This window comes from Haemaphysalis longicornis, unplaced genomic scaffold, assembly GCF_048455015.1.
Source record: "Haemaphysalis longicornis isolate Haplotype H1 unplaced genomic scaffold, Haemaphysalis longicornis Haplotype H1 scaffold_7, whole genome shotgun sequence".
Classification (NCBI taxonomy): Eukaryota; Metazoa; Arthropoda; class Arachnida; order Ixodida; family Ixodidae; genus Haemaphysalis; species Haemaphysalis longicornis.
Window position 1 is genome coordinate 129,105,162 of NW_027526422.1, and position 18,822 is coordinate 129,123,983.

General features: G+C 43.5%; 2 protein-coding genes across 3 annotated transcripts in view; one reads left to right on the top strand and one right to left on the bottom strand.

Annotated features, from left to right (window-relative positions):
* LOC144146967 (uncharacterized) overlaps positions 1 to 18,822 on the top strand; it is a 494,123-nt gene that overhangs the window by 166,366 nt on the left and 308,935 nt on the right. The gene's annotated exons all lie outside the window — the stretch shown is intronic.
* On the bottom strand, positions 168 to 17,802 carry LOC144146970 (uncharacterized). Its single transcript, XM_077678959.1, has 5 exons — positions 17,650 to 17,802; positions 12,292 to 12,425; positions 11,414 to 11,481; positions 6,005 to 6,088; positions 168 to 1,418 (listed from the first exon to the last, which is right to left on the bottom strand). Exons 1-5 carry the CDS (start codon positions 17,752 to 17,754, stop codon positions 1,297 to 1,299), a joined length of 513 nt encoding a protein of 170 aa, XP_077535085.1. The 5' UTR covers positions 17,755 to 17,802; the 3' UTR covers positions 168 to 1,296.

The following is an 18,822-nucleotide window of genomic DNA, read 5'->3' on the forward strand; positions in this document are numbered from 1 at the left end:
CTGTCATGTTTGGGTTCACTTCAGTCCTTCGTTGGTTCATTTGCGTTTTGCCCCATTCGTAGTTACACCGGGGTCATACGATATGAACCTCCCAATGAGGCATATAACATTGATATTCCAAAACAACCTACTCGCAGAGAAAACACGCATGCATGCCCCAGCAACAGTAGCATATGCAGTTTATTGCTGAAAACTTGCGTAAAAATGCTTGTAAAGCAACATACAAGAATGCAACAACTCTAAAAAACGCAATAAACACTAGCGACCAGTCTTTGAATATAAAATTCCAGAAGAGAGATAAAACGGGGAAATTATTATTGAAGAAGTAAGTGTATGAAATAATAATTTTTTGTGAGCGGCACTTGCAGGGAAATAGAGTCTCAAGGGAAATAGAGCCAGCATAACGAGAACGCTGGGAAGTGTTTCATGTCCACTTGCACTGGACTCAAGTATTGCTTTTGGATGCCGTAATTGGCGCTCTATTTTCGTTGTTAAGGTCTTCTTGTGCGGGTGGCCGGCGGTTGCCGTAGGGGTCATATATTTACTCCAGATAGGTGTTGCGCTATTGTTCGATAAGCACGAAAATACTATTGGCAAAAGAGGCACCGTGACTAAAGCTTTACGGTCACGGGTAAAGTCGGCCCTCACTGTTGAAAGCGAGACTGCAGAAAGAGTAACAGGTTACAGGGGCAAAAACAACAAAAGTTAGTTTTCAAGCGACCGCTACAAGAAATTCTAAGGAAGACGTTTTACAGGAGTTATGGGGCTGTCTAGTTGAATAAATAAAAATAATAATTTATTTTGACAACAAAAGTAGAGGTATCGCAGCCACAGATGTTTTTTGAGCTTGTTTGAAAGTGGAGTAACGTAAGTATAGAACACTTCCCGTCCTCCGAATGCCAGAAAAAGTGCAGGCAGGAGGCTAGATATCTCTAAAGTGTACATATGTGAAAACGTTATCCTCTAGATTGCCTTTTGGGAGCCGAATGGCGCAAACAAATACGCTGAGATGTAAAACCTGCTTAGCCGCAAACTTTGGTAAAGCCTTTTGTTGGCTAAGGCGGCAGCCTAAAAAAAGGTGCCAATATTTGGCCACCGTGCTTCTGAGCTTGTTTGAGAACGTTACATGTTTCTAGTGGAGAATAAAAGGTAGGTAAGGAAATCTGGAACGACGATGGCAGAGCTCAATAGTGTGCGCGGGTAAAGAAAACTTCGGGGGGTCTCCTAATACCGCAGTGCTCTTTACGTGACACAAAAGCGGCATAGACAGCTCCAAGCCTTGATGGGACTTTGTGCTTAGGTGCACAAGTCTTCGTTCCAGGTGTCGTAGACAGTTCCTGGACAGGCCTCACTGAAACCTTCCATGCATTCTGTGATCTGGTCGCTCGTTGCGTTATCGAAGATGAATAGGCGGCATCCTGCATGGACAGGAATAGGTTTCACAACATTTTTCATACTCCATTACCCTCGAGAGCCAATGTGCGAATCTACTACATTGCTGCAAAAGCCATACAAGTGTAGGCTTGCGAGTATTCGAACGATCAAAACCTCGCAAACGATGCTTAGTTGTCGATTCAATTCGCAGCGCAGCTAAGCGTTCGAAGTTTTCGGATGTGTAAGATGTACGAATAGTACAGCAAATAAAATTGGCTTGGCCTCACAACACAAAGACGTTAGAAGCTTCACCGCGCGGACATATTTTAGTTGGGTCGCTTCTTTGTGAGGCACCAAAACAGCAAAAAAAAAAGTGAGACACTTGCAAGCCTTGCGCGAAATAAATCTATGCGAGGTATGGTCTCCGTTAGCATAAGCAGAATAGAAGTTGTGTAAAATTTGTAACCTCTGCAGAAATTTTCCACAAGTATAGTAACACAAACGGAGAATCGAAAGTTATTTCTCATTAGCATGTTTAAAGGACATTCAAGGCAGTCGCATGCCCAGCCTCTATGAAGTGACTGGAGGGACCACTTAAATATATATTCTCTATAATCAGAACACGTTGATGGGGCCCACATTTCAATATAAGATAGCATGTCAGTTTTTGTCCCCCTGCTTTGCCTTATGTCTTAGTGTGTTGTTGTTATTTTTCGTACGATTTTTCTATCTGATTTACCATATAAACACTCAGTTTTATAAGCCACTACTACTCAAACAGAAGAATGCAGCCAAACGGAAGAACCCTACTCGTAGAGAAAAACAATGAGCCCTAATAAACATCATGATGGTCACCACCACCACTATCACCACCACCATCATCATCACAAGCAGCCGCAGCCGCAGCAGCAGCGTGCTTGTGTCCAGTGCAGGACGAAGGCCTTTCCCAAAGGGCGTTCCCTATACAATGAAACTTCCGCATTTCCAAGTCATCTGCTGTTTATATGTCCGCGGACATTTTGATCACGCCTTTTGACGAGTGCGGCTCTGTGTGTTGCGTTTTCACGTTTTTACGTGTTTTTGTCTTAATTCTGCGTGGCCCCCGAACCCGAGACCGTTATTATGCCACGAAATATGAGCCTTCCCCCAGATTCTCACAAATCGCATAAGTCTGGCAGCTGATATTTCTGAGGCGTATGATAATGTATCCCATGACAGTATCGTTCCGGCTGTGCTGAAATGAGCCCTTTCAGTTGGTTGGAATTATTTCGTACGCACAGCTTAAGCGACCGCACGCTCGATGTACAATGTACAATGTACGATGTACAAAATTCAGTAGCCGTTTTTCAACTTCTGTTCCAGGTCTCTCCCAGGCAGCTGTGCTTTGGTCGCATACTCAGCAGGCATTTATCCAGTTAGCTGTGCAACATACGCGCGTCCTCATATAAGGGGATGATGTCACGGGTGCTCGAGTGATAAGAACGTTGTGAAGCACTATACGGCACTGCAGGATGCCATAAAAATGCTCTCAGCATTTTCTTTTGAGTTCGGTACCATTGCCTCCGCCGACACAACAAACCACAACAGTCAAACTAGCTAAGCTGGCAGGACGAAGCTCAGTGTGTAAATGCCACCTACTGGGCTAGGCACACATCTTCTGGTAGATACAGCATAGCTGCACACCAATTATTCCTTTGGTCCCTTAAAGCATTTTTCAAATGAGTCACGGAATTTATGACAAATACAATCCGCGTAATATGCCACAGTGCAACAAAACTTGGTGGTGCAAACATGGTGGAGACTGGATGTTTTGTATGGGTGGTGCACCAAAGCCGTTAGGCTTGTGCGTCTTAGTTTAAACACCTCACTGTCGCGAGACATGGAAAACTGGAAGCTGTGTATTGGAAGTCATGGTGCTGTCAGCCGTGTCCCTCGCACAACGCCAGCACCAACGCTCCAAACGAAATGCGGACTTCAGACATCTGATGAGGTTTTCAGACAACACATATAGGCGTGACTGTGAAAATATTGACGCCTCATAAGCAGTCACCTCCTGTGTCAGCATACAAGTCAGACCACTTGGCTTATAAGGGCACTGATAATGCCCTTCCAGAGCGAAGGTGTACGAAAACTCCCTCCAACAAGAAATAACACCTCCACAATATCCTGACGGTGATGGCGGGAGACGTCAGCTCACACCCCGCCTAAGTGACTCAGTTCTGAACGGTATCTGCGTCTTATATGCCAGTGGTGTGTTTACAGAAACCTATGACGTCACAGTTTGGAACAATCCTAGCCACCTATTCTAGGAAAACAGTCCGCCTTAGATATTTGCGACCACACCACAAAAGTATTGGAATTGCATGAACGACGCCATACCCTATAAATTTGCTTCCCATTCATATCTTGGCTACATACATGTACTCTAAGAGAGCGATACACTGTCTCAAACAGGGCGCCTAGATGGCACCTGTGGTCCCAATTATGCACAACCCTCATAACCGAGTGTCATCAGTCGTGTTTTCTCGTGACCGTGCAACATTGACGGGAGTGAACGGGTTGACATCCTGGCGCATAATTTCTCGGCGCCGTCCTCACTTGCCTTTCTGCTAAGGGGTCCTGGGAACAACACAAACTGCTTACAAGGAATACCTGCCACTCAAGCGCAAGCCCAACGAACTGGTATTTGGCCCTCTTTGTCCTGTTGGCTCGACAGGGTGTAGATGGCTGCAGTGTTACCGAAGGTACAGTTAGAGGCGGCGTTTTACGCCTGCCAACGCACTCTAACAGAAAAGGGTACAATCTCTGCGTGCGCTGACGCAATGGCCTCGAAAGGCCTTGATGACTTCGTATGGGCATTCCACAGAATACAGCGCCAGTGAGGGCAATGTGTGTTAGTAACAGAACTGCATTTACGGCAATACGGGCGCTGCACTATCATTGATGGCTATGTGGCCATGTCTACCTCACATTAACCTGGTTTTCTCGCCTTAAAAGTTAGCTTCACTCAAAATTTTCACCTCTTTTATACGTTATTTTTGCACAGCCTGCTTAAAATGCAGCAACATACAAATTATGCCAGCCTTAATACGCGCATGCGCGACACAAAGAACCATCAAAAATCACAGATTTGGAAACCGGAACACAGAAGAGCGTAGCCATTACGGCCAGGCTGAAGTGTTGTTCGAGCCGCCAAGCTAGCGGCCGTACGCGGCCGGCCGGCCGGAGCATACCTTCACTTAACGCAGCTAAGGAGAAGCAGCCATAATGTCCTAACCACATGCACGCGTAAAATCGACGTACTCGCGCCACGACGTACGCCTGCGGCGACATACGCCGCTGCCTTTACGCCGACCGACGACGTCGGAGAGGGCGACTAACCACATATCGGCGCAACGCGCGCGTAAATCAAGCGCCGCGCAGTGTGGCTCGACTACTGCAGGCTCAGCTTTGTGGCGACCAGTTCAACTACAGTTTAACTAAAAAAAAAAATAATGCCTATTCTCGCAAAAGTACGTATATTTAATACAGAAACAACTAAAACAGTTCTTGGGACAATTAAAAACGCAAAGGATTAGTATGCATACTTGGCAGGCACAAAACCCTCCGCTGCATTTGCGTAAAAGCCCTTGCTCCCTTAGAATCTGATTGTTTCGCGTGTTTTAACCGGTTGTTTGCTCTTTGTATTCTACAAACTACTCCGTTTTATCGCATAATTAAAAGTATTCTTAGCTTATTTATCAATTTGATATCTTGTTATGCGTCTTGACCGCCAGATAACATCGCCGTTAGAGGTCTACGCCAACACCATGCGCCCGAACGTTTGCGTCGATGTCTGGCGACCTCTGACTTGGGCGTAACAAGCGCGTAGCACTGCATGCGGCGTACGCAGGAGTACACCGGTTCCTTACCCGCTTACGCCGATTTACGTCGTTGCGCGAGTACGTCGGTTTTACGTGTGCGTGTGGTTGGGCCTTAAGAGAAGCGCCCAGTGGAGCTCGACCGGTTCTCCTGGCTTGCCGTAGAAAAAATGTTACTTCCGCTTCATGGCTGTTTGCATGGCTGTTTGCGTGTTCGCGGCAGGTGCAGCATCCTCTGCGAGAGAGCTATTTTAAACGTTCTATTTAACTACGCATTTAGCGGGGCCACCAGCCGTGTCCTAGTTTGTTTAGTGGTAGGTTCTGTAAGTTCAAACTAAATTTCGCAGAGATGAAATTTGAGTGCAGTTGGCCTTTAACTACCCCCGCTCCCATTGCTTGCTCCGTTGAGCCCTGATGGAGTGAAATAAGCGTACTCACAACATTATCATGCTGGTCATAGCAAGTTTTAGTGCGTTCTGTCGAATACACGTTTCGGATACCAATAACCGTTTTTGCTGTCCTCTTTTCGTGTCCAGTATCCTATTGTGCTGCCAAAATGCATCAATAGTGGCACACCCGACTTTCGAAATTACTAAAGTACTGAAGTAGGTTTATGTCACAAACCACTCCAGCGCAACCTGCAAATGTCTGAGCGTTTTGCTTCAATACTGCATTTTTCTATTAGACCTGAAATTTGCCAACAAATCACACCCGTATCCAAAACAGTGGAAGTGCAACACCCCTTGTTTTAAACTATAAATTTTGCTTACCTAAGAATTCAGTTTCGAACTTTCCAACAAAGCAGGCATCGTAGTCAGCATACGGAACCATGGCTTGGTAAGTAGTGTTCGGGTCTGAAAGAATGAACGTGGAGTACAAAATGAGTGTAGGCTCAGTTGGCTTAGCTGCTGTGAGCAGCAGCGTTGGGCACAAAGCAGAAACAGTAAAATGCGTATAGTTTTCGCAATAGCCAGCTTCTGCTCAGAAATTCCCCGGGGTTGTTGCCGGATGTATTCTATAATGTGACCCAGTTAAACGTATCGTAATTTTTCAGAAGCAGCAAGTGGTTTTTAACACCAATTAGAAGTGCTGTAGACGTGTGGTACACAACAAAAAAGCAAAAAAAAAACAACATCATCATCATCATACAAGGAACGTACAATGAAGGACGGAGGCCTCTTCTAAACGAGTCCACGGACGTCGTCTTTCGGGCACTTAATTTTTCTCTTTCTTTGCCCCTGATCCATATTTTCTGATCCCAGCATTCAGTCATCTATATTCCCATTGCCTAGTGCCATACATCGGGAGAAATTCTGTTGCCACGCACTGCATGCCCTGCCGTACGTAACGTACGTTCTTCCTCATAAGTACCGCTAAGAAGTTTTCTACTGGAAATTGCTCTGTAATTTACTACGTGTTTTTTCTTTTCTTCCTTCATTAGGAACTAATGAATTCCTTCATTAGTCTTTTAGTGACTCGTTGTGCTGAGATAATATTTTATTAGGTTTTTAGGTGCTCGCTACGTCCCAAAGTGTCAGCCCAGTAAATAATAACCCAATTTGCGGATTGAGTGTATAGCATTCTTCACGGTAACATATATAGCCTACTGCTCGTTAAATGTGTGGGGCTCCAATGTGCATTGCTGCAAACCCTAGTTTTAGGCCTGATTGACATTTCTGTGGTTTTCAAGCTGACTGACTTTCCATGCAATCCATTTCTCCATGCATTTATTTAGTTACATTGAAGAGGGGAGGGGGGCATTTTGTACTTCTGCGTGGCATAAATTTGTATGTGTTTATAATTGTAGTCAACCCTCCATTAGAGCTTTTCGACTGCAGGATTTAATGATTCTTGGGGGATCTCCTTCCCGAGCACTCAGCAAAGCAGTGCCATCCAAGTGGCGAAAATATTTTGTTCTTACTCTCGTCTACTTACTTGCACGACTGGTTTTGTGCGTTTAAATCGAAAGTGTTTGCGAATATTTACGGGGTGAGAGTAGTTCATTGTTTGAGACCTTTTAGAGAGGGAATATTTCACTTTCTTTATGAAAGACTGTTGTGTTTCGTTAAAGCCATTGCATGTCGTACAAGAGGCCTGTCAAGGCCTCAACTTCAACGTCTCTATGCTTTTTTTACTGCGGTAGTATTTCCTGAGTCAAACGCTTTTTGTACCAAGTATATAAAATATAAAATGGTTTATTCTACCCTACCAAGTTATAAATTGCCTGGTCGATAGTAGGAGTTGGAGTTCTTTGGTAATAATGTTTTCTAAATATCCGGTTTTTTCAGTTGTTCATGTCAGGAGGAGTTTCTACGGTTTATAATCAGCTTGAAAAACAACTTCTATTCAACAGAAAGGCATGTTAAAATTTTTGATGCGCATAACTGTTCTTGTAATTATAATTAGATAAGAAATATCCTATTCTTGGGGCTCATTTTAGTGCTCAAACCTGCCGGAAATTTCGCAAGCTTTCAAAGAGCGATTGCTATACCACTTACGTATCACGGACTATTCGGCCGTCTCATGCAGCAGTCCTTCTTTTCATATCCTCGACTGCCTTTCTAACGTCTTCCCTAGTTAGTAGTGGACCATTAGGCACCACGTTAGGTCCTTCACTATTGCTTACTGAGTGTACAAATCTAAATGGAACCTTTTTGCTACTTTCGAAATCTCCTCTACGATATTCGTTATTTCACCCGTTTCGCTTTTTAAGGCTGGGCTGGTAACTTTGTGAACGGCTTCCTTCTTTATGTTTACCGTCAAGCTCTTCATTAATGTTTGTTGACTACTACTGACGCTGTAAAATGCAATGTTAGTAACCTGGCTTTCTCCTCGTAATAAAATGTGTGCAACTTCGTAAAGTCGATTTGCTTCTCCGTCTTTTTTCATTCCATTTTACATAGCGTTTTCTGTTTAAACCATTCGTTACATTGATCGTTAGCAGTTTTCCCATGTCTTCGTTTCCCTACGGTGGAATTATGTAGGTCCATGCCAGTCCCGCCCTCTCCTGTTTCAGTTGCTATCGCGAATTTTTTCCGAATTATTATTCTGTATTCCTTCCCTGTATCCTTTACTAGCTCGAAATTTCGGACGTTTTTACTAGTGTTTATCCGTTCGAGATTTGAGTTTGCTTTGGTCATCGTCATCCTGGGATGACTGCTTTTCACAATGCGTAGCACATTACCATCCCACACAAAAGCTCTAATAGGACTTGGAATGAACTCGCTTTGATTTTCACGGCGAAGCTGTATGTGCTCGATTTTTGAATAAAGCGCGTATGGATACATAGGCGCAAAGCGCACCCAGCAACTCGAGTTGTTTACATAAAACTTTTTTGAAAATACACACAAACCTTACATACAAACGCAGGACAGACCATGGTGGAGCGGTTTGAACTGGTGTGTTACGCAGGCAGTAAGATGCCTATGACGCGCAGCGAAATGGACAGCCTCATATTCTCTTACTAGAATAAACTCTATTTCTTTCAAGTTTATTTAATCTATGTATTTAGAAAGCGTGCTCAATCGCAAGTTCCAAACAAATGTGTTAGGTATAGTGCACTCCTTAGACTGCATGCAGCTACGGTGATCATCCTTCGTCAGAGTGAAAAGGCACTGAATTTTTCGGCTCTTGGGGCTTTTATGTGCATGTTATATTCCTTCGTTTGCAGATAAATGCATTCAACGCCCTGATGGCATTTCTTTTCGGGAATGCAGCAAGCGGATCACCTCGGCGATTCCGACTACCATTTTCAGTTTCACGTTGCGGAATCATCTGCTGCCGGTCGCCTAGCTATCTCGCCACAAATTCTTGTAGAATTAGAGCGTGCCCCGCGTTTCACTTACCCATTGTCTTTTCGACATCTTACAGGGACTATCAAGAGCTTCATTCTCGTAATTAAACTTTGGAGCATAGGCATGCACTACCTTACCGTGTTTCTTCTCTAGCTTGAAAACGATGGCCATAGCCTGCTTGGCATTACCGCAGGATTCCTGAACACTCTTAGCTAAAAATTGAGAATCCTATCGCAAGGTCGTTTTTTTAGATGATCCTTCTTCTCCCTTGACCACGTGCGTCACCGCGTTGCCACGATCGTTAAATGCGGCAGACACCAACCTCTTTCACGCGCCTTACCCAAATAAGCCAGTGGTCTAATTGGTGAGATGCGGGTTTTCAAACCAAAATGACACGCGTTGGGCCCTAATACCACAAATCTTTCTTGACTACGAACCTTGTTGTTTCAAGATTGTTATTTTTATTAGAGCATTTTCTTGTGCAAGAGACACTTGCCACTTGGAGCTTTACAAACGGGTTACTTCGTTGCGAGTACAAGAAAATTCTTACTCGCTTAATAATGCCGCCTCGTATTAGGGGCTCCCCCGGCAAAATATTTGTTGGTTTGCCTGTGATACAAGCAATATGTTAAACCCCGGGAACATTGGAAAAGGTTTTGCCTTGCGCAAAAATATTGCAGATATGTAGGCTTGCCGCCAAACGGTGGCAGTATTTGAAAAGCCTACTTGCAGTAGTTTGCAGTAGTTGCAGCAGTAGTACCATGCTTATTGTGTTCATCTGGAGTACTTATCCTTTCCACTGCTCAGCATTGCGAAAAGCGCCGGGACGATGGTGTTAAGAAATGTCTTTTTTTTCTCTGCCAGATAACCAAGCTCGGGCTGTGAAGGTTTCATGGTCTGGATTGTAAGAGCGAAACCATTTCAAGTCAAACACTAGTTTGTTTGCTTTCATACATTCATGTTCACACGAGGCACCCACAAGCAAACTCGGGAGCAATGTGGTTAAGGGGGATTTGCCACAGTTTATACAAGATAATAAATTCTGCTACCAGTTTTGCTAGAGGAAGACGATGAGGTGTTATTGTTGCGCATTCCTGTGTGTGTGCTAGCGGAACCGAGTCACTTCGCTTGTAAATACGGCAAACACATTTTTATACGGCATCCTCACCTTGTAACATCTCGTGGTGAGGTGCTGCACCTTTCACAAAGACGGAGCTTCGCAGCGACCGCATAATTTCTCTCGATTCGCAGAGAGGACCCAGCGCCTACTACCGCCATAACAATTCATCATTCTATCCCAAACGAGGAAACCAGCACTCATGTTTAGAAATCTGTTTTTCTACTTTAGAGGTACTGCCAAATTGTGGTTACAGACGCACGAAAAACGCCCCAGGAAGTGAGAAGTTTCCAAGAAAGGGCCGAAAGGTTTGTTCGCGACATCCGCGAGTAGGCAGCTAGCTGCAAATGACGACCTCGCTTTCTGCATGCAAAGTCCCACTGAGACCTACGTCACGTATGTTGAGGACCTACTCTGCCTTTGCCATAAAGTTGGCTGACAGATGCATGAAGGAAGCAAACTAAGACGCGTTTTGTAAGATATAGCTTAGCACGCGTTCAAACTCGTGGTGTTCAGGAGCTATGACCAAGTGGACGATATTATTGCCGAAACAGCCGCCACATCATAAAAAACCTTCCGAACACGGTAGTGGCCTCGTCTTGCGTAGGTAACTTCCAGCTAACACCAGCTCAGCCTCATTTTGACCGCGGTGGCACAGACAACCGAAAATATTACAGGAATGACAATTGTGCAATGTTGCAATTGTGCATGTTACAATATTGTTACAAATTTACAATTACGATGTTACAATTTTGCCTCGGGAACTGAGGCTATGGCTGCGCCTACTGTTCAGCCTAACCCACAACGCACCAGTGTGCGTGCTGTATCTTTGATAAAACCACGACAGTGCATAAAATATAGTCGAGATCTGGAGGTTGAGCAGCACTGATAAACCACGTAGTATTAATTCAATGTCTAAAAGCGATGCTGCGCCATAAAAAAACCAACAAGTATTTCCTACAGTGGACGCGAAAATGTTTTCTAATTATTATTCGCAACATGGCGGCCACTCCTCCTCGATAGTTGTTCAATACTGCTGCAGTGACCCCTTTTTTCCGGGCGTGGATAACATACACGTGGTGTTTTTCCTGTCAGGTATTAAGATATTATGCGTAAACTTATCTGACCAGCCCTGGTGTGTGTCTCGCAATACGGAGCTCTACTATGCGTTCTTGTGGACATTGCGCAGCATGAAATGATTAGGAATTATAAGCTGCGTGAATGTCTCAGACCATTGTACAAGTTCGCTGAAATGCAGCTTCACTTACCACTGCCGAAAGTGACATTCACCACATCGGGGACATCTGTAAACACACTTTGCGTGGTTTCTTCGTATCTGAATGGAGGAAAAGAAGGTTTGTGGTCACAAGCACGTCTGCACAACCAGAAGGTTGCAATCAATTGTGTGGGTGTCTAAGTAGACAATACATAATTGCTTACATATGTCATATTTTTATGGTTGTTTTGGAGCTTAAAAACTATTCGACGTAATTGGCGCCAAAAGGCAGAGAAACTAAAGCCAGAAAAGATGTGCCAGTACGATGTAGTCGCAAACGAGTTGTTAATATATTAGGCAGACTTCTTTCGTCTTCGAAGCACTTCGGTGCTACAAGGGATTTTTTTTCTTTTTTTTCCAGTTTCACAGCGTGCAGGGGAACGTGAGTCGCTCTTCGGCGGTGCCCTTAATAATGCAGTAAAGGGAGTCTTAAAAAACATAAAAAAACTTTCAGACAAGCGGGCGTGGTTTGTTACCTATTGGACCCCATTTTCATGTACTATGGTTTCTTTTTGTACTTCTCTAGTAAGCTAGTACCTATTCTCGGCCAAAATTTAACGATTTATTTCTTGAGGTAACGTATAGGTTTTTAAAGTTGTCGCAGTTTCTTGCATTTTGAAGTCAGGGAAAATACAAAGAAATAAATACGGTAAAACAGAGTGAGTATTTTTATTTTGACGAGGTCGGAACGGTTTTTATTTTCTTCTTTTGTAGGACCGTCCCTAAAACTAAATATTATTAATGAAATGTGGAGTATTCTACTTTGTCACCTGCATTTGACCAATTGGGGCTTAATATAAGACGCTGTCTAACTATTTATTGTAACCTAGTGCGCGACGTTAAAACAACACAATGCATCAAAATTCTTACGCTTGTGTCCCGTTCTCAAACTTGTAAGTGCTGGTGCTCATTCCATTTCCGTTGTGTACCAAATGAATGCACAGTCCCAGGGTCAAATTTGACGTCGAAGCTGCAAGGTAAGCGCTTTGGGAGGCCGCGTCCAGCTGAAGGCAAGCAGAGCATGAAATCGTTTTTATATTCCTTGGTATGGGTTCAGCGAACTATTTACAAACGCAGGCTTAATTACGACCAGCCACAATTAAAGCGCTGTTTCTAAAAATGGCTTCAAAAATGAACAGGGATTTCTATGAGTACTTTGATTACTGTCATAAATAAGAAACAAAAAAAAATCGTTTTAAGTATACATCGGTCATTTTGAGCTAACCATATTACAACAGGTGTTGTAGAAATGGTGCCCTAAAAGGTGCGTTGGTGGTAGCTTTGATGGCAAAAGGAAAAAAAAGGCCAATGTCCCCGCATCAAATAAGCAACACTTGTAAAAGAGCGATCTATCAAAATAAAATAAGGGAATAGGGGGATTTGATTATTGTCACAACATGAACATTTTTAAGTACGCCTAAAAGTAATGCAAATACAAGAAAGCAGGCCAAAAAGTGACAATGTTTGGTGCGTCACACTGAAGGGACACGCAAGTGAAGTTGTCAACTCCTGTTTTGGGTTGCACTGGGTATACTGGCTCAAATAAACACACTTTTCATCGTTAATTTGAACGATGGGAGCTGTTTATTTTATGGAGTCTGAAAGAATAAAAACTACCATGCGCGAATTGCTGTGGCCGCACCAACTAACAGCACTGACGTCAGTACGAAGTGCTACGTGATGGGACTATGTGTAAGTTTAGAATTCAGACTAGTTTCGCTTTCGGTTCTGTGGAGCTACATGCTTGCCATCAGGCGTTACTGCTAGATTGGCATTCTCGATACCTCAGTAATTGACTTACTGCGCTTCTGCGATGTTGTGGGCTGTAAAATACCTCATATAAGCCTACCAGCACGGCTTGGAATCGTAACAATCACTAGCGGAGGCGTACGCAGTGGATTAACGCCCTCCGCGTCACCGTGGACGCTCAACTGTGATGCGTTTTTCCCCCATCTTTGTAGCTTGCCTGGCCCGTGCCTGTATCTAAAGAGGCTTGCTCGCACCACGCCAAAGGTCTGCTGATTCGGGACTGGGCAGCAAGCAGTCGGTGATTCTGGCAAAACCACGCCAACGATAACTCGCTAGCGCGTCAGTGTCTGTCTGCGGGTTCTGTGAACTCGCTCGTCGAGAGAGAGAGAGAGAGAGAAAACTTTAATGAACACTGAAGAGGTTAGCCCCACAAACGGCGGGGCTTGCATTATCCACTACAGAAAACATTGCCAAAAAAAATCAACTTACGAAACAACATGTTCTAACAAGGAGTCAAACTGGCCACTTGCAAAATAGCTGTGGCTTAGTTTCAACTGTGCGAACGAATTTCGATGACCCCTCGGACGCTGGCCGAATAAACGTTGGGCCGACTGATTCTGTCGGGTGGTCGGCCAGCTGTACAATAGCTCAGTCAGGCAAAGCCACCTTGTTTTGACGTCATACGAAACATCATAGGAAATGGGCAAGGAGGATGCGGAAAAGAGCGCAGCATTTTCGCATCCATTTTTGTACTGAATAATTTCGCGTAAACGCAGCGAGAGTGGTTAAAACATGGTCCAGAGACTCCTGTCTACAATTTGCGCCAGTAAATCCCGCAATGTTTACAAATCACTTCAGTGTCGCTTTAACTGCATACGAAGCTGCTTGTTTTCTTTATATAATGTGCGACAATACTGAGTGCGGTTCCCATATCGCCCACTTTGGTGCTATTTCAGATTAATATTTTAAAAGAAACAGCATATTTGAATCTCTTAGGAAGAAAGGGAGTTCTAATATTTCATGCAATGGAAATGCCATGAATTATTTGATGCGCACGTGTACCATTTATTCATTTTTGTACGTGTATTAGCTAGATATCCCACTACATGAATCGTTGGAAGCGCGCTCATCTAACTTATTTGGACACAATAAAACTTTTACAGTATAGACAGGTCAGAATTATATCAGTACAAATACTTAATGCTTATTCCTGATAAAAATCATATCTCATGGTAAAAAGTTCAGAACACTCACACTTTATTCATTATTAGACTTCAAAAGGCAGTATAATGAAATATAAAACCCATATGGTCTAATATACACGCGGCGCACGTAATGCTGCCAAAGTAAACTTTTTTCACATGTTGAATAAAAATTTACCAAAGAAGGGTTACGCAATCTCAAATAGTTCGTAATGGTCATTGACTTGGATTTTATGGTGGTCTTTAACATCAATATTTCAGGTTATAAGTTTACGTATTGGTTCTCTCCGTCAGTTTAGTGGGATATGCAGACGGGCCTTCATTATTGAAAGTCGCCTAATTGGAATTTTCGGGTAATTGAGGTGATTTGCTTATTCCGGCATTTCCACATGCAGTGCAATTGAAGAAACTGCTCCGTAATGCGAAGCTGAAGCCCGTTATATCGCTTGTTGGAAGTTATTTCGAATAAAAAAGCATCGATGTGACAGTGATTTTTTTATAAATTTCAAAATATTAAAGTACAAAAAGAGTAGTGTTCGAATTGATGTATGCGCCATCGCAAATGAGGCAGCGCAGCGTTGATAAAGCGCGATGCCAGCTGAGACTCTCGCAAGCGTGCACATTTCTCTCTGTTTAGTTGCTCTGCTTAGTTAGTTCGTCTGCCTAGTTAGTTCCTCTGCTTCTCTCTGCTTAGTTTAAATGTTTAGTTTAGTTGATGAGAGCGCCGTATGAGCATTTCTTGCGGCGGACCCATCGGGTATCGATTTCAGCAATAAGTCTCACCCGTCGAGACAACCGTGTCGTACGTTCTATTTGCCTATGATATTCGAGGTTCCGAACGAAATCAACGAGGGAGACTTGTTGTGGTTCTTGATATTGATATCGACACTGATATTCTTATGGTTTTTGTTTAATTGGAAGTTCGGGTAATTAATAGCGTTTAGAGATCTTGGTTAATTTCCTAATAACGGGAGACGACTGTAGTGTTTTTTTTTGTGATGCACGTTTTTTTTATGAATCGGAATTAGCTCTCAGCTTCGGATCCAGATGCCTTTTTTCGCCTTTTTTGTATCCATTTTTAATATATAAATATTGCTCAAACCCTGCATCGGATGCATCTTCCAGCACGCATAGTGTTAGCAACCGAAAGTGGCACGTAGCACCAGGCGGAAGTGAGACACATCCGCTCTATTATAGGGAGACAGGTACCCTCTACACAGCTGTGATAAAAGCAGCAAATGACGCCTGCAGTTGCTTCAAATGTAAGCTGGGCGTACTAACTGGTTGCAAAGTGGTGCCGGCTTTTGTAGGTAGCCGGCTATGTGGGTGGTAGTTGAGGAATAAATAGGAATCCTGCTTATGATCCATACTTAGGGCGGTATTTGAAGAAGAGAAAACCATTTAGTACGCCTGGTCTGGTTCAAGATACTTCAGCAATATACGCCTGCCGGGAGTCGTTTGGAATGAATCGCCTCACGGCTCTGGTGGTCAGCGACTTAGAAAAATATGAATGCCATCTGGTAGTCATTCTTATGCAGCCAAATCTATTTGCATCATGGTCTTTGACGTGGTCTTGGTCTAGGATGGTCCTGGTTTTTACTTTCTAACGGAAACAACCTGCCGGACAAAATTCCTACACGGACTGTGTGGAAATTCGTGTCGAAGTTGTGATTCTGTAAGCACTCTGTGCTTTCCAGTGTCCGCGAAACAGGGGTTTACCCTTAGATGTGCGGCAACGGTATCTCTGTCAAGCGACGAAATCATATGGGTTGAGCAAGGATCACCTTAGTGCAGCACAAATGTCTGTTAAATTTCGAAGCATTTTGAGAGAGCCATGTGGAGTTTCCTTCTAAACGTGTGGCTACTTTTTACACCAATAAATGCATTTTTCCCGCGCACTAACCTGCCCTTGTGCGCCTATGGAACTTCAGCATCATCCATGCTTGACTTGGAGGCTTATAATAATTCATCCCCGCGAGTACGACATTTATCTCAGTTCCTAGCGTGACAGCCACGGAAATACGTTAATCATGCCTTTGAGACCACAAAACAGCACGAATATTCAACGGCGATGTTTTCAGAAACGCTCATTTTAAGCCTGAATTTGTCGTTTCTCACTGGGGTTCAGCCGGTTATCAATTGTTGTTTCGGAAATCTGTTCTGGCTGACTCCTGTCGGTTATAATATTTTCAAGCACGAATATTCAGACAGAGAACGAACGGGACAGAGACAAGCGGTTGTAAGCGCTTGTCCCTGTCACGTTTGTCCTCTGTCTGAATATTCGTGTTTGAAAAAATTGGCCGCGTATCTGCTCCTTTCGTTGCAAATGTCGTCAAAAGACGATAGTCTTTATCGGCTTTTGCGAATAAATGCCTCCCTTCGCTTTCCTGCTCACCTCTCATGTTGTTCCTCTTGCGTCGCGCTCCTCCCAAGGTGAAGACGTCAAAGGTTTGCCTAAATCATTTTAAATTTCCCGCGTTCCACGGCTCCAAAGCTATATGCGGGAAAACTGCACCTGAGCTATATGGAATGTCGGCAGAACAGCTGAATAAGGAACTAGGCCTGTTTGGGCACCTTACGGCGCACGGCGCGCCAGAAACCACGGACCATTTCATGTTTTTTCAGGCCCTCCAGGGCGTACCTTTAAAATAAACTAGAAGTCAGGCTTCTCTTCTCCGCAGTGTTTTCATGATTTGTTCTCAACTATTCTAGTGATTATAAAGCCGGAAGAGTAAACAAATGTTTCGCAAACGCGAATCGCTTTAGGAGAGTTTTTACTAAGTTCGCGGCCATTCAGTGCTTGTCAGTGAATAGGCCAAGTTTGACGCGGAATTTTTTTAAACGATAAAGTGACAGGAATGCTAAGCCTGCACAAAATATTTTTTTTTGATTGAGCTCTGGCTGCTGTTGACGAAGAACTCAACAAAAAACGGTTTATCAAGGCAAAATGTGAAATACATCGTTGAACGCTTCAGAAAGTTTTTAGAGCAGGTCGGAATGTTGGGAACTTACACTATGGTCGTTTTTCCGAAGTTCTTTAATGATGGGTATTTATGCTCTCCCCACTTTTTCTAAAATATGCTCTGAGAACCAATCAACAGAAATTATCACAACAGGGTTTACGTTTAGGCAGCAAGCGGAACTTCAGAAAAATGATATGCAATACTGAAAAGCTCCTGTTCGCCTTAGTGTTTTATGTTCTGCCTTTGCCTTCAAACCAAAATCCTGAATTATTAAGCCAACTGTTCTGTATCGCAAATTATTTCAAAATTCTCACCGCCGAGGCGTTGCATGGTTGACTCTTACTGCGGCTGCATTCTTCGGCGTTTGCAGCCATTGGCATGAGCATGCAAAGCAGGTACGGCGAGAAAAGTAAAACCATTTTGTTCCTGATGCCTGATGTTCAGCGCAGCAGTCAACTCAAGGCTGCAATATATGCCTATTGGCTTGTGCAGTAGCTTATATTGCCTTGGTGCATCACGCATTTCGTACATTTGTCCAATCAGGATCGCGGTTAAATGCAGGCAGAATACCGCTTTTGACAAAAAACACTAAAATAGACTGCACTCTCACCCCCAAAACTGCCGAGCTCAGGGCTTTTTTCAGTATGTTTTCAATCGTGTGCATACAAAACCCATGTGGTGTGGCCTTGTTTTTGAGAGATATGAGCCCTTCGGTACCCGTACTTGGTTTAGAGCCACGAGGATTAATTTTATGCCCGTGCAGCCTTTTCGAAAAAGATTTTGCGTTTTTTGTATAATTTGGAACCCATACTTTTTTCATAATTTTTTTCGTTGCTTTTAAGGCAGCGCGGCAACATAATATGACTATTTTTAGAGCGTTCATAAAATTAGAACACTTGCGACCAATGCGCGCTCGAGAAACGTAGAAAAAATAAAGGAATACTAAGGAAACGTCCACTACTGATGACGTAAGCATTCACAAACCGCAACAAAAACATTAGAAATCACATTTCTAGGGAATGCCAGTGTTGGGAAGGAAATAAGACTTGTTTAAATGGCGCCGTTTTTTACTTTTGCTTAACCTGGCTTGTTTACAGTTGCATGAAGCTGTGTAACTGCTTCCCTTTCTGTAAATTTTGTTTTTGTGTTATCTTGTATAAAACAGTACGCACCCACATTCGCTACCATAACTGTCAACATTTTACGGGAACCAAGAACTGCGCTGTAAATTGCGGCGTTAAGTTTACCGCTTTATATTTTTTGGAAGAATGTTTCTTCGTGCTCACCAAGAACATGGGGAATTATTATTCTGGAAGAACTTGCGATGGTACCGTAGCAAATATTAGCCACGTCTTAAGTATACAGACACTGTACTCGCTCTCGTCGCTGTAATAAGCTAACCAACGCATGTCCATTGTTCCTGGAAGTACAGCAGTAAGCCAGCCGTGTTTTTAATTTAATAACGGTCCGGTTGAGCGACTGACGAG